Below are 14,084 nucleotides of genomic sequence, written 5' to 3' on the forward strand. Positions count from 1 at the left end.
ACTTTTTCGCCCATTTTTTCCACAATATTTCGTCAAATTTTTCTCACTTTTTTGTACATTTTTGGTAAATTTTTGTCATTTTTTGTCATTGTTTGTCTTTTTTTTTTTTTACTTTTTTGTCAAGTTATTCAAATTTTTTTGTCAAGTTCCAAACACCTTTTTTCCAGAAGCTTTTGGACTGGAGTAAAGCCAAACTGGAGAAAATGTGCTCGGTTCAGGTGGGAGTTAAGGGGTTAATATTGCCTGCAGTTCCACCAGGGGGTGCTGCAGCGCCCTCAGCACCCTGGGTTCCCACGGCCTTGCAGTCCGCCCCTGCTGCCGGACCATCAGAAAATTACACACACTCGTTCAGCTTTGATTCCGACATAAGCTTCTCCAATGTCACGAGATTTAGTTCTGTCCAGCGTTGCATTGATGTTTCCGAGTTCTTGTATTGACGTTTGGAGAGTGTGACCAAAGGCTTGTCATGAACACCTCAAAGATCCTCAATGGGGTTAAGGTCGGGACTCTGTGGGGGCCAATCCATGTGTGAAAATGTCCAATCTAACCCGGCGTTTGCTGTGTCCGCAGACGAGGTCTTCTCCGACGTGCCCGACCCCTCCTGGATGGCCCGCCTGTCCCTGCCCCTGTCCGGCGATTATCACGAAAACGTTTTTGTCCCCAACGGGCCTCCGTCCACCGACAGCGAGCTCCTCCCAAAGGACCGACTGGACTCCAACTCATCCTTCTCCACTTTCGGTAAGTTTAGTCTGACAACATTTCAACTTTGCTTGGCATTTTATGGGTTCGAATAAGTTCTGCTGATGCCCGTCTTTGGCAAAAGCTACCATTGATTTTATCTTAATTTTGAACAATTTCACCTTCCATTGGGCCCAGGATACTACTCTGGCAGCTGGTATCGTTTCTATTTGTAAAATGATCACAACTAAGCCTGAGTTTGTTGATACTATGACTTGTTTCTTGTGTTATTTTAGGTGTAAAACAACATATTCTTTAAAGGCAGGCCTCCATAGTGCCATATACGCTACATTTGCAAAGGGATTATAATATTGGCTTTAGAGGTGACACAAGACTCTCCCTGGATTATCGTTCCTCATCTCAATCTCAACCAATGTTACTGTAGAAATCCTGAGAATAGTTACGTTGAATATGCCGTAATAGTGGGAGCATAGATAATTAATGAGCCAAATAAGCTACATTTAAAAAGGGAAAGGGATTTTAATAATCGCATTGGACTCTCTCTGCTTACTTAATCTCAACCAATTTTACTGGAATTATGGTTTAAACGCCAAAAAGTCTAAATAGATTCTTTGATTACTGCTTTGAACTTTTTGAACTCATTGAGCTTCATGATGTCGTCACAGAAATGGTTTTGACTTCATTGACTTTTAGGGACGAAAGTCTTGATCTTACGAAGGTCATTGAGAAAATGCCAAGAATAAAGGACGGCAAATTTTCCTTTTTTGTTTCCTACATAATCCAATCTGTTTTTTCATAGTTTAATGTCTTCAATGAAAATCGCACAATGTAACTCAGAGGTGCCCAAAGTGGGGCCCGCGAGCCAAATATGGCCCGCCGGAACAATTTCGTTGGCTCGCCAGAGGGTGACCTACCTTTGCGCCACATTTGGTTGATTCTAACTCTCTTCCATTCATTCTCCATGGTAAATATGGATGCAGTACACTTTTTGTTCACCAGTGTCAAATGGGGGGCGCTGTTTCACTCCTTTCGCAAAGTTAAGGAAACACTGTTGTGGTGTCTTGGTGTTTATCAATCACAGAGCGTTGTAGCGTCCCATTTCCCATTTTTCCAACTTTTATTGCAAAGGTCGTTGACATCAACAAAGGTACATGTTAAACATTTAGTTCTAAAAAGAATGTATGCTTTCGAAATAATCTAATGTGGCATTTTCTTTGAGTTAAAGGGGGGGGGGGGTATTATGCAAAAAAAAAACATGCCTGAAGTGTTGCCTTGGCACATTCACGTATTTCTGAGTAATCTGTAAAAACTCTGATGGCGGCCATTTTAGGGATAGGTTTGCCTGAGTCCTCCTAGGAACGCCCCCACCTCCTGGAGACGCCTCCGAGCTTTCGTCACCAGCCGAGTAACCAACCACTGCTCCTCAGCAGAGCCCCCTCCCCACTGATGCCACAGACAGCGTGTGGAGGGGGCGTGTCTAAAGGCTCAGAGGTTCTTAAAGAGACAGAGGCCTATTTCAAGACATTCACTACAGCCATTTTGAGAGAGACATTTTATACAAGGCAGTTATTCTAATTTACTGCATTTACAGACCAACAGAAGGTTTGGTCATCATTGTAGTGTGATATAGACTGGTGCTATGTGATTGAAAAAAAGCATAATACCCCTCTTTAACAAATTACATAGGTAAAGTCACTGTAGGTAGGCTACTGTAAAACTGTGTTGTTTTGCGCTATCTTGGTGATTTTGTTTAACTAAAACTAGGATTTTGCTATAGTTAGTTTGGTTTGACTTTATAAGGAGATTGATTCCATCTCTTGCCTCCTCCAGGTAAATCTCCGGACAAGGACGACCCTGTGAACGGGGCGCTGCTCTCGGAGGTCAGCTCCCTGTTCGAGATGCTCCTGACCCAGAAGGGAGGCTCCCGACTGGGCCCCCCCCCGGACGTCCTGTACCGACTGTCCAACGCGTACCGACAAAACGCCAACGCAAAGAGGAGCGCGCCACCGCAGTGAGTGCGGAGAAACACTGGAACGGACACTCAAGGGAAAACACAGCCATCGACGGACTGAAGTCTTCATGCAAAAGCTTGTACAGGGTGTGGTTTGGGTCAGAGTTTTCCATCGGAGACAACAGTTCTTAAAGGGAATGTTTGAGTTGCTTTTAGTGGTGTAGAAAAGTCAACGAACTTCTTTGGTTTGCCATAGCTGCAAGGTTGAGAAAGCCATTTTAAAGCTTAGAACCTCCAGAGTTCAGTCACTATGGTTACGTGATGAAGGGAAAGTCGCCTATTCAGACCAGAACAGGATGTAAACCCGACAAATTCGATTGGGGGGCGTAATCCGACTTTCCCCCTGAGCCGTTTGTCGACTGGCCTGGGCCGATTGCAGTCAGATTAAAGCTGTATGTAACCACTTAGTCGTATCAAATTGGATTGTTGGATTGGGTTTAAGTAACTGTGCATGTTGTTCCGACCCCGGGAAACAAAAAAATCCTCTAACATATCATCAGAAAACATCATGTTAGCTGCTTCTCGACTGCTGCCATTGCTCAACAAAGCTGAGGACGAGAGCAGAGAGAGACACATGTCAAGCTCCGATCGATCACATGAAAACAAATATAAGCACCAATAAAGTCACTAAAACCACCATAGTGTCATATAACGTTAGCCGTTAGCCGCCGAGTGCTAATCAGCGATATGGCCTAAAATCTCTATCACGATATAAACAAGAAATATCACGATAAATTTGACAATATAATTGACAGATAAACTACTTCAAAATACCAGCCTTATTTGGAAGATTAACGCAAAGATATTTCATTTAATTTTACTCTTTAAAGGGGCTAGACGCAAGTTGGCCATTTTATACTCACTACTGCCACCTCAGGTCATACGTGTAACTACAGCTTCTATATTAAGCTCATGCATGACGGCACTTCGGACCCGAATTGACAACTTTTTGAGTGACAGTGCAGGATTTTAGAGCCAGTTGTGGTGAACAGGTCTGAGCTCATTCTACACATTAAAAGCCGTATAGTCCCTTTAAAGGAACAGTTCACCGTTTTTAAATACTGAGATATGTTCTTACCTGAGCTTAGACGGGTTGATGCGTACCTGTCTAGTCTTTACGCGTGCCCTCAGTCACGTAAACAGAGCACAGACGGCGTTAGCATATAGCTAACTACATGCTAACGCCTACACCTACACTACTATATTGCAAGGCATAGTAATATTACTACGCCTTGCAATATTGTTCCCCTTTTTATCCGCCTAGAGCTGAGCGTAGCATAAATTATATTGCGTCCACAACAATATAGAAAGTTACAACAACATCAAAGCACCTTGGGCTAAATGGGGCTAACTGAGCTAGCTCTTTGCTAAAAACAACACCGCAGCCAAAGGTGAAGCTGAAATGTTGGGCATCGCCACACATGCCCCCTGCTGGGACAAGACTGACAGGTTTGGGGGAAATCGGATAAGAGTCGAATCTTTAGCTTAAGGGATTAGCCTTCACATGTAAACGTAGTGACTGAGGATGGAGTCGAAAAAACAAAAACATCATTTATATCCCCACGGTAACATAAACATAACACTTACCTTTGGACAATTCCCTCGTCATTCTCCAAAAACAAAAGATCCCCTTCCCTCTCTTCCCACTCCGTCCCGATGCGTCCGCTGTTACGGCTCAAAGGAAGTCGTGAAGTGGCACAAAATGGCGGCCGAAGGAAACACACTTTTTCCTCGTGTTTTCCTCCAAAGACGCTGAGAAAGAAGGAGAAATGTTTATTGACCAAAGACTACTTCCTGTTTGGGTTCATGAAGGTGGAAAAAGCGAATGTGTCACAATGTTGTTTTGACTGAATGATGTAAAGCACTTTGTAAATAGTATTTTGTAATACTTTTTTTGTATCAAGAATTTTTTTTTTTAAATAAACTGATTTTTGTCATAAAAAATGTGTTTGTATTTGATTCTGTTCAGAACTCTTCCTCGAGGATAAATTCTCTATAAAGTCTGTTCTTTAAGTAAAATGACAAATCAGACTCTCCTCAAAGAGCGGGAGAATGTTGTGCAGAATGACAACAGCGCCCCCTGCTGTCTGCTCCTCAATATTACAGGCAAAATGACAAGGAGGCCTATTTATCATTTTAAGCATTAAGAATCTGTTGTGTAGTTCTGGGATAAAAATAAATAACATGTGTTGTTTGCAAATTGATATTCAAATGATTTTACAACAATAATGATGATAATGTGTTAGTCTTATGTAAAGTTATTTTCCAGACTCTAAAAGTCGCTTTACAGTTCCATTTTTTCTCCTCCTCCTTCTCCTCCTCCTCCTCCTCTCCTTCTCCTCTTCTTCTTCTCCTTTTCCTTCTACTTCTCCTTTTCCTTCTTCTTCTCCTTCTCCTTCTCCTTCTCCTTCTTCTTCTTCTTCTTCTTCTTCTTCTTCTTCTTCTTCTTCTTCTTCTCTTTCTTCTCTTCTTCCTTCTCCTCTCCTTCTCCTCTTCTTCTTCTCCTTTTCCTTCTACTTCTCCTTCTTCTTCACCTCCTCCGCCTTCTTCTTGTTCTTCTTCTTCTTCACCTTCTACTCCTTCACCTTCTCCTCTTCTTCCTCCTCCTTCTTCTCCTCCTCCTCCACCGCCTTCTTCTTCTTCTCCTCCTCCTCCTTCACCTTTTTCTCCTCCTCCTCTCCTCCTCCTCTCCTCCTCCTCTCCTTCTCCTCTTCTTCTCCGTTTCCTTCCTCTTCTCCTCCTTCTTCTTCACCTTCTCCTCCTCTTTATTCTCTTCTTTTCTTCTTCTCCTTCTTCACCTTCTCCTCTTCTCCTCCTCCTCCTTCTTCTTCTCCTCCTCCTCCTTCTTCACCTTTTTCTCCTTCTCCTCTTTTTCTCCTTCTACTCTCCTTCTTCTCCTCTTCTTCTTCTCCTTTTCCTTCTTTCTCGTCTTTATTCTTTTCTTTTCCTCTTCTCCTTCTTCACCTTCTCTTCTTCTCCTCCTCCTCCTTCTTCACCTTTTTCTCCTTTTCCTCCTTCTTCTTCTTCTTCTTCTTCTTCTCCTCTTCTTCTTTTCCTTCTATCTCCTCTTTATTCTCTTCTTTTCCTCTTCTCCTTCTTCACCTTCTCCTCCTTCTTCACCTTTTTCTCCTTTTCCTTCTTCTTCTCCTCCTCTTCTCCTCCTCCTCTTCTTCTCCTCTTTCTCCTCCTCCTTCTTCTTCACCTTCTACTCCTTCTCTTCTTCTTCTCCTCCTCTTCTTCACCTTCTTCTCCTTCTCTTCTTCTTCTTCTCCTCCTCTTCTCCTCCTTCTTCACCTTCTTCTCCTTCTCTTCTTCTCCTCTTTCTCCTCCTCCTTCTTCTTCACCTTCTTCTCCTTCTCTTCTTCTCCTCTTCTCCTCCTTCTCCTTCTATTCTTCTTCTTTTCTTTCTTCTTCTCCTCCTCCTCTTCTTCTTCTCCTTCTCCGGGGGCATAAACTGGCCTGCGCTTGGCTGATTTGTGATTATTTTCTCCAATCCCTTGTTTGTAACGATTGCCCACAGACTCTCTCCTCTACAGAAAAACATCCAAACCCCAAATGTCAATATTAAACAGTACCGACCACACATGCTTGAAAGAGTGGACCAAAACTTTCAAAATCATCTGAATCAGTGTAGTGACAATGGAGGAAAAAAACTGTACAAAATCAAACCTCTATTGTTGTGTAACAGGCAAAAATATGAATAAAGAGTTTTCAAACATGAGCAATTCACGATTTCACCCACTTGAGTAACTGCAGTAACCTTCTCTGCTGTTCGTCGCTTTAAGAGCTTTGCTAACCACTCGTACAGCCGCTGGGTCTTTTTTTCTCTCGCTTAAAAAAAACTGCATAATGCGCCTTTAACAAATGCAAAATTATTAATATATTTCTTTACTAAATGAAAACACAGAGGCGCGGAGAGGAGCAAAGTGGTTCAACAGCCGAGAAGTACTTTAAAAACTCCCTCTCTCTGCTGCAGCTGAGTTATCTGCCTTTTTTTACTGGATGCTTTTGTTCGTCTTTGCCGTGTTTTTGTGGAGTTTGTAGGGTTTTTGTGGTCTTGAAGAAGCAGCTTTTTAGCAGCTTATGAGATGAAGACATTTGAGACCTCATCATTTCTTCTTCTGAGACACCGAGGAGGCACTAAGCAAAGCCACACATGCCTTCTATTGTTTTGGCTGATGTGCTGGTGAATAAAAGAGAGCGGAGTGGAGCTGAGCAGGAGGTGGAGCTGATCAGTGCAGGACGCCACGCTCTGAAACAGGGACAAACCCAGTGAAGGTCAGGTTTCCTCCGGGTGCTACAGTTTCCCCGACCTCCAGAAACATGCTGGTCAGGTTGGCCCACAGCGGCTCAGGACTGACACCTACAATAAAGCACTTAGCTACAATGTTAACCAGGAAGCTAACATTAGCTACATGTGCTAACGTTAGCAACAAGTACTGTTTTTTTTTTTCCGCTTCTACTGAACAATTTGCTGTGAAAACACATCCTCATGGACCGGATTTTGGCTCGACTTTTTCTGCGTGTCTTAAGTATGTTCATCGTCCACCAGAAAACCGCTAAAAGCCACCGTTTTATGACACGTCACCGTCTGGAGCCGAAAAGCTCAAGGGAGATGCTGTGGCTCGCGGCCTTCGCTGAATATAGGCTTAATTCATACGAAACACTTATTTTGCTGTGACAAAAAAAAGACAAAAATGCGACAAAATATGACCAAAAAAAATACAAAAATTTGATAAAAATTTGACAAAAAAATTACAAAATTTGACAAAAATTTGACAAAAATTTGACAAAAAAATGTGACAAAATGTGACAAAATGTGACAAAATGTGACAAAATATGACAAAAAAAAATTTTGGACAAAAATGTGACAAAAAAAAATTTTGGACAAAAATGTGACAAAAAAATGTGACAAAATGTGACAAAATGTGACAAAAAATGACACAAAAAAATACTAAAATGTGATTAAAATTTGACAAAAAAATGACAAAAAATGACAAAAAAAAGAAGGAAAAAATGTGAGAAAAAATGACAAAAAATGACAAAAAATGACAAAAAAATGACCAAAAAAATGACAAAAATGAGTTGAATACCCAAAAAAAATCTGACAACGTGAGGAAAAAGATCCTCTCGGTTCAGGCGGGAGTTAACAGGTTAAAATCACTCTCTGACCATTTCCAGAAACTTACCGTGAAACTCTATCTTCACGACTTTACTTTTTGTGATCACTGCTTTTATTAAGTCTGGCACCTCGGGTCACATAACGCTGCCAGAGTTTTTGTTAATTATTTAGGAGAACGTGTTTACTCCATGCAGCACAATAACAAGAGAGCGAAAAGTAAGTTTTCTCCATCGGTCATCCCCCACTCGATAAAGTTATGCTTCCACATCAGCGACGAGAACGTTACAACAACTTCTGCATCTGAAGCAGCGCCGGTGATGAAAAATGGATGAAAAAGTGGCAAAAATGGCACAAAAATGGCACAAGAAATGGACAAAAAATGGACGAAAAAAATACAAAAATGTGACCAAAAAAATGACAAAAATGTGACAAAATGTGACAAAAAAATACAACGTGATAAAATGTGACAAAAAAATGACAAAAAAAATGACAAAAAAAATGACAAAATGTGACAAAATGTGACAAAAAATGACAAAAATTTGATAAAAAAAATTGACGAAAAAATGACAAAAATGTGACAAAAAAAATGACAAAAATGTGATTAAAATTTGACAAAATAAAAATTACAAAAAATTGACCAAAAAATGAAAAAAAAATGTGACAAAAAATTACAAAAATGTGACAAAAAAAGGTCAAAAATGTGACAAAATGTGACAAAAAAATGACAAAAAAAATGACAAAATGTGACAAAATGTGAAAAAAATGACAAAAATTTGATAAAAAAAATTGACGAAAAAATGACAAAAATGTGACAAAAAAAATACAAAAATGTGACAAAAATGTGATAAAAATGTGACAAAAAAATGACAAAAATTTGACAAAAAAATGTCAAAAATGTGACAAAAAAATGATTAAATTTCATTAAAAAATGGACGAAAAAATGACAAAAATGTGACAAAATGTGACAAAAATGTGACAAAATGTGACAAAAAAATGTCCAAAATGTGACAAAATGTGACAAAAAAATGACAAAATTTGATAAAAAATTGATGAAAAAATGACAAAAATGTGACAAAAAAGTTACAAAAATGAGTTGAATACCCAACAAAAAAATGATGGAAAAAAATCTGATAATCCCCTCTGACTTTACTTTTTGTGATCACTGGTTTTATTAAGTCTGGCACCTCGGGTCACATAACGCTGCCGGAGTTTTTGTTAATTATTTAGGAGAACGTGTTTACTCCATGCAGCACAACAACAAGAGAGCGAAAAGTAAGTTTTCTCCATCGGTCATCCCCCACTCGATAAAGTTATGCTTCCACATCAGTGACAAGAACGTTACAACAACTTCTGCATCTGAAGCGGCGCCGGTGATGAAAAATGGATGAAAAAGTGGCAAAAATGGCACAAAAATGGCACAAGAAATGGACAAAAAATGGACGAAAAAAATACAAAAATGTGACCAAAAAAATGACAAAAATGTGACAAAATGTGACAAAAAAATACAACGTGATAAAATGTGACAAAAAAAATGACAAAATGTGACAAAATGTGACAAAAAATGACAAAAATTTGATAAAAAAAATTGACGAAAAAATGACAAAAATGTGACAAAAAAAATGACAAAAATGTGATTAAAATTTGACAAAATAAAAATTACAAAAAATTGACCAAAAAATGAAAAAAAAAAATGTGACAAAAAATTACAAAAATGTGACAAAAAAAGGTCAAAAATGTGACAAAATGTGACAAAAAAATGACAAAAAAAATGACAAAATGTGACAAAATGTGAAAAAAATGACAAAAATTTGATAAAAAAAATTGACGAAAAAATGACAAAAATGTGACAAAAAAAATACAAAAATGTGACAAAAATGTGATAAAAATGTGACAAAAAAATGTCAAAAATGTGACAAAAAAATGATTAAATTTCATTAAAAAATGGACGAAAAAATGACAAAAATGTGACAAAATGTGACAAAAATGTGACAAAATGTGACAAAAAAATGTCCAAAATGTGACAAAATGTGACAAAAAAATGACAAAATTTGATAAAAAATGGATGAAAAAATGACAAAAATGTGACAAAAAAGTTACAAAAATGAGTTGAATACCCAACAAAAAAATGATGGAAAAAAATCTGATAATCCCCTCTGACTTTACTTTTTGTGATCACTGGTTTTATTAAGTCTGGCACCTCGGGTCACATAACGCTGCCGGAGTTTTTGTTAATTATTTAGGAGAACGTGTTTACTCCATGCAGCACAACAACAAGAGAGCGAAAAGTAAGTTTTCTCCATCGGTCATCCCCCACTCGATAAAGTTATGCTTCCACATCAGTGACAAGAACGTTACAACAACTTCTGCATCTGAAGCAGCCCCGGTGATGAAAAATGGATGAAAAAGTGGCAAAAATGTCACAAAAATGTCACAAGAAATTGACAAAAAATGGACGAAAAAAATACAAAAATGTGATAAAAATTTGACAAAAAAATTACAAAAATGTGACAAAAAAAATGACCAAAATGTGACAAAAAAATGACCAAAATGTGACAAAAATGTGATAAAATGTGACAAAAAAATGACAAAAAAATGACAAGAATGTGATTAAAATTTGACAAAATAAAAATTACAAAAATTTGACCAAAAAATGAAAAAAAAAGATGACAAAAATGTGAGAAAAAATGACAAAAATGTGACAAAATATGACAAAAAAATACAAAAAATTGACAAAAAAATGACAAAAAATTGACAAAATGTGACAAAAATGTGATAAAAATGTGACAAAAAAATGACCAAAATGTGACAAAATGTGACAAAAAATGACAAAATGTGATAAAAATGTGACAAAAAAATAACAAAAATTTGACAAAAAAATGTCCAAAATGTGACAAAAAAATGACAAAATTTGATTAAAAAATGGATGAAAAAATGACAAAAATGTGACCAAAAAAAAGACACACATGTGAGAAAAAATGACAAAAAAATGACAAAAAAGTTACAAAAATGAGTTGAATACCCAACAAAAAAATGATGGAAAAAAAATCTGATAACGTGAGGAAAAGATCCTCTCCCCTCTGACTTTACTTTTTGTGATCACTGCTTTTATTAAGTCTGAGTTTTTGTTAATTATTTAGGAGAACGTGTTTACTCCATGCAGCACAATAACAAGAGAGCGAAAAGTAAGTTTTCTCCATCGGTCATCCCCCACTCGATAAAGTTATGCTTCCACATCAGCGACGAGAACGTTACAACAACTTCTGCATCTGAAGCGGCGCCGGTGATGAAAAATGGATGAAAAAGTGGCAAAAATGTCACAAAAATGTCACAAGAAATTGACAAAAAATGGACGAAAAAAATACAAAAATGTGACCAAAAATGTGATAAAAATGTGACAAAAAAAATGACAAAAATGTGACAAAATAATACAAAAATGTGACAAAAAATGACAAAAATTTGAAAAAAAAAATGACAAAAATGTGACAAAATGTGACAAAAAATGACAAACATTTGATAAAAAATTGACGAAAAAATGACAAAAATGTGACAAAAAATGACAAAAATGTGATTCAAATTTGACAAAATAAAAATTACAAAAATTTGACCAAAAAATGAAAAAAAAAAGATGACAAAAATGTGCTAAAAAGGTGACTAAAAAATGACCAAAAAATGACAAAAAAATGACAAAAATGTGACAAAATGTGACAAAAAATGACAAAAATGTGACCAAAAAATGTCAAAAATTTGACAAAAAAAATGTCAAAAATGTGACAAAAAAATGACTAAATTTGACAAAATAAAAATTACAAAAATTTGACCAAAAAATGAAAAAAAAAAGATGACAAAAATGTGCTAAAAAGGTGACTAAAAAATGGACGAAAAAATGACAAAAATGTGACAAAATGTTGACAAAAAATGACAAAAATGTGACAAAAATGTGACAAAAAAATGACAAAATTAGATAAAAAATGGATGAAAAAATGACAAAATTTGATTAAAAAAAATGGATGAAAAAATGACAAAAATGTGACAAAAATGAGTTGAATACCCAACAAAAAAATGATGGAAAAAAAATCTGATAACGTGAGGAAAAAGATCCTCTCCCCTCTGACTTTACTGTTTGTGATCACTGCTTTTATTAAGTCTGGCACCTCGGGTCACATGACGCTGCCAGAGTTTGTGTTAATTATTTAGGAGAACGTGTTTACTCCATGCAGCACAATAACAAGAGAGCGAAAAGTAAGTTTTCCTGGAGCTCCATCGGTCATCCCCCCACTCGATAAAGTTATGCTTCCACATCAGTGACGAGAACGTTACAACAACTTCTGCATCTGAAGCAGCCCCGGAGATGAAAAATGGATGAAAAAGTGGCAAAAATGGCACAAAAATGGCACAAGAAATTGACAAAAAATGGAAAAAAAAAAAAAAAAAAAAATGTGACCACAAAAATGACAAAAATGTGACAAAAAAAATACAAAAATGTGACAAAAATGTGATAAAAATGTGACAAAAAAAATGACAAAAATGTGACAAAATGTGACAAAAAAATACAAAAATGTGACAAAAAAATGACAAAAATTTGAAAAAAAAAAATGACAAAAATGTGACAAAATGTGACAAAAAATGACAAACATTTGATAAAAAAATTGACGAAAAAATGACAATGTGACAAAAAATGACAAAAATGTGATTAAAATTTGACAAAATAAAAATTACAAAATTTGACCTAAAAATGAAAAAAAAAGATTACAAAAATGTGACAAAACTGCGCTAAAAAGGTGACAAAAAAATTACAAAAAATTGACAAAAAATTACAAAAATGTGACAAAAATGTGATAAAAATGTGACAAAAAAATGACAAAAATTTGACAAAAAAATGTCAAAAATGTGACAAAAAAATGACTAAATTTGATTAAAAAATGGACGAAAAAATGACAAAAATGTGACAAAATGTGACAAAAATGTGACAAAAAAATGACAAAATTTGATAAAAAATGGATGAAAAAATGACAAAAATGTGACAAAAAAGTTACAAAAATGAGTTGAATACCCAACAAAAAAATGATGGAAAAAAATCTGATAATCCCCTCTGACTTTACTTTTTGTGATCACTGCTTTTATTAAGTCTGAGTTTGTGTTAATTATTTAGGAGAACGTGTTTACTCCATGCAGCACAATAACACAAGAGCGAAAAGTAAGTTTTCTCCATCGGTCATCCCCCACTCGATAAAGTTATGCTTCCACATCAGCGACGAGAACGTTACAACAACTTCTGCATCTGAAGCGGCGCCGGCCCGAGCCTCCAGTGGGCTCTTTGGCGCCTCCTGAATTTCGTTTCTGATTTAGTGCATAATTTAGTCCAATAACCCTCTCCTCACAAAGCCGCCTGCCTCTCCCGCTCGGATACATATTTCAACACTTCCCCCGCTTTTTCGCTCTCCTCCTGGGGGAGCGGTGCAACCAAATCCAATAAATGTGGAATCAAACGACCACGGCGCTTTGTTTGCAAACGCAATAACACATCAGGCCCGGCGCGCGGAACTCTGATTCGGGGGCCGAGTGTTTTTGGAGGTTCGGGCTCGCGAAAGGGCGTGAAGAAGGCGTCTCACGAGGTTTGGGGGATACAGGGGGAGAGGATTCACGGTGGGGTGATGAACAACGAGGCTCGGAGCACAATGAGTTTGTGGTTTTAGGAAATCAAGGAGGAGGAGAAGAGGAGGAGGAGAAGAAAGAGAAGGAGGAGGAGAAGAAGAGAAGGAGAGAAGAAGGGGAAGAAGAGAAGGAGAAGAGGAGGGGGCGGAGGAGGAGAAGAGGAGGATGAGAAGAAAAAGAGGAGGAGAAGAAGAGGAGGAGAAGAGGAGAAGAAGAGGAGGATGAGAAGAAAAAGAGGAGGAGAAGAAGAGGAGGAGAAGAGGAGAAGAAGAGGAGGATGAGAAGAAAAAGAGGAGGAGAAGAAGAGGAGGAGAAGAGGAGAAGAGGAGAAGGAGGAAAAGGGGATGAGGAGAAGGAGGAGAAGAAGAAGGAGAAGAGGAAAATAAGTAGAAGAGGAGGAGAAGAAGATGAGAAGAGAAGGAGGAGAGAGGAGGAGGAGAAGAAGAAGAGGAGGAGAAGGGGAGGAGGAGAAGAGAGGAAGAGGAGAAGGAGAAGAAGAAAGAGAAGGAGAAGAGAAGAAGAAGAGAAGGAGAGGAGAAGAGAAGGAGAAGAAGAAAGAGAAGGAGAAGAAAAAGAAGAAGAAGGAGAGGAGGAGGAGGA

General features: G+C 37.5%; 1 protein-coding gene across 1 annotated transcript in view; it reads left to right on the plus strand.

Annotated features, from left to right (window-relative positions):
• Positions 1-14,084, plus strand: part of pcdh12 (protocadherin 12) — a 168,070-nt gene that overhangs the window by 35,886 nt on the left and 118,100 nt on the right. The window contains exons 5-6 of the mRNA XM_079582299.1: positions 571-738; positions 2,530-2,808. Coding sequence (XP_079438425.1) covers positions 571-738; positions 2,530-2,714 — 353 coding nt within the window. The 3' untranslated portion in view covers positions 2,715-2,808. The remainder of the gene's footprint in view (positions 1-570; positions 739-2,529; positions 2,809-14,084) is intronic.

This window comes from Gobius niger (genome assembly GCF_951799975.1).
Source record: "Gobius niger genome assembly, chromosome: 24".
NCBI classification, from domain to species: domain Eukaryota; kingdom Metazoa; phylum Chordata; class Actinopteri; order Gobiiformes; family Gobiidae; genus Gobius; species Gobius niger.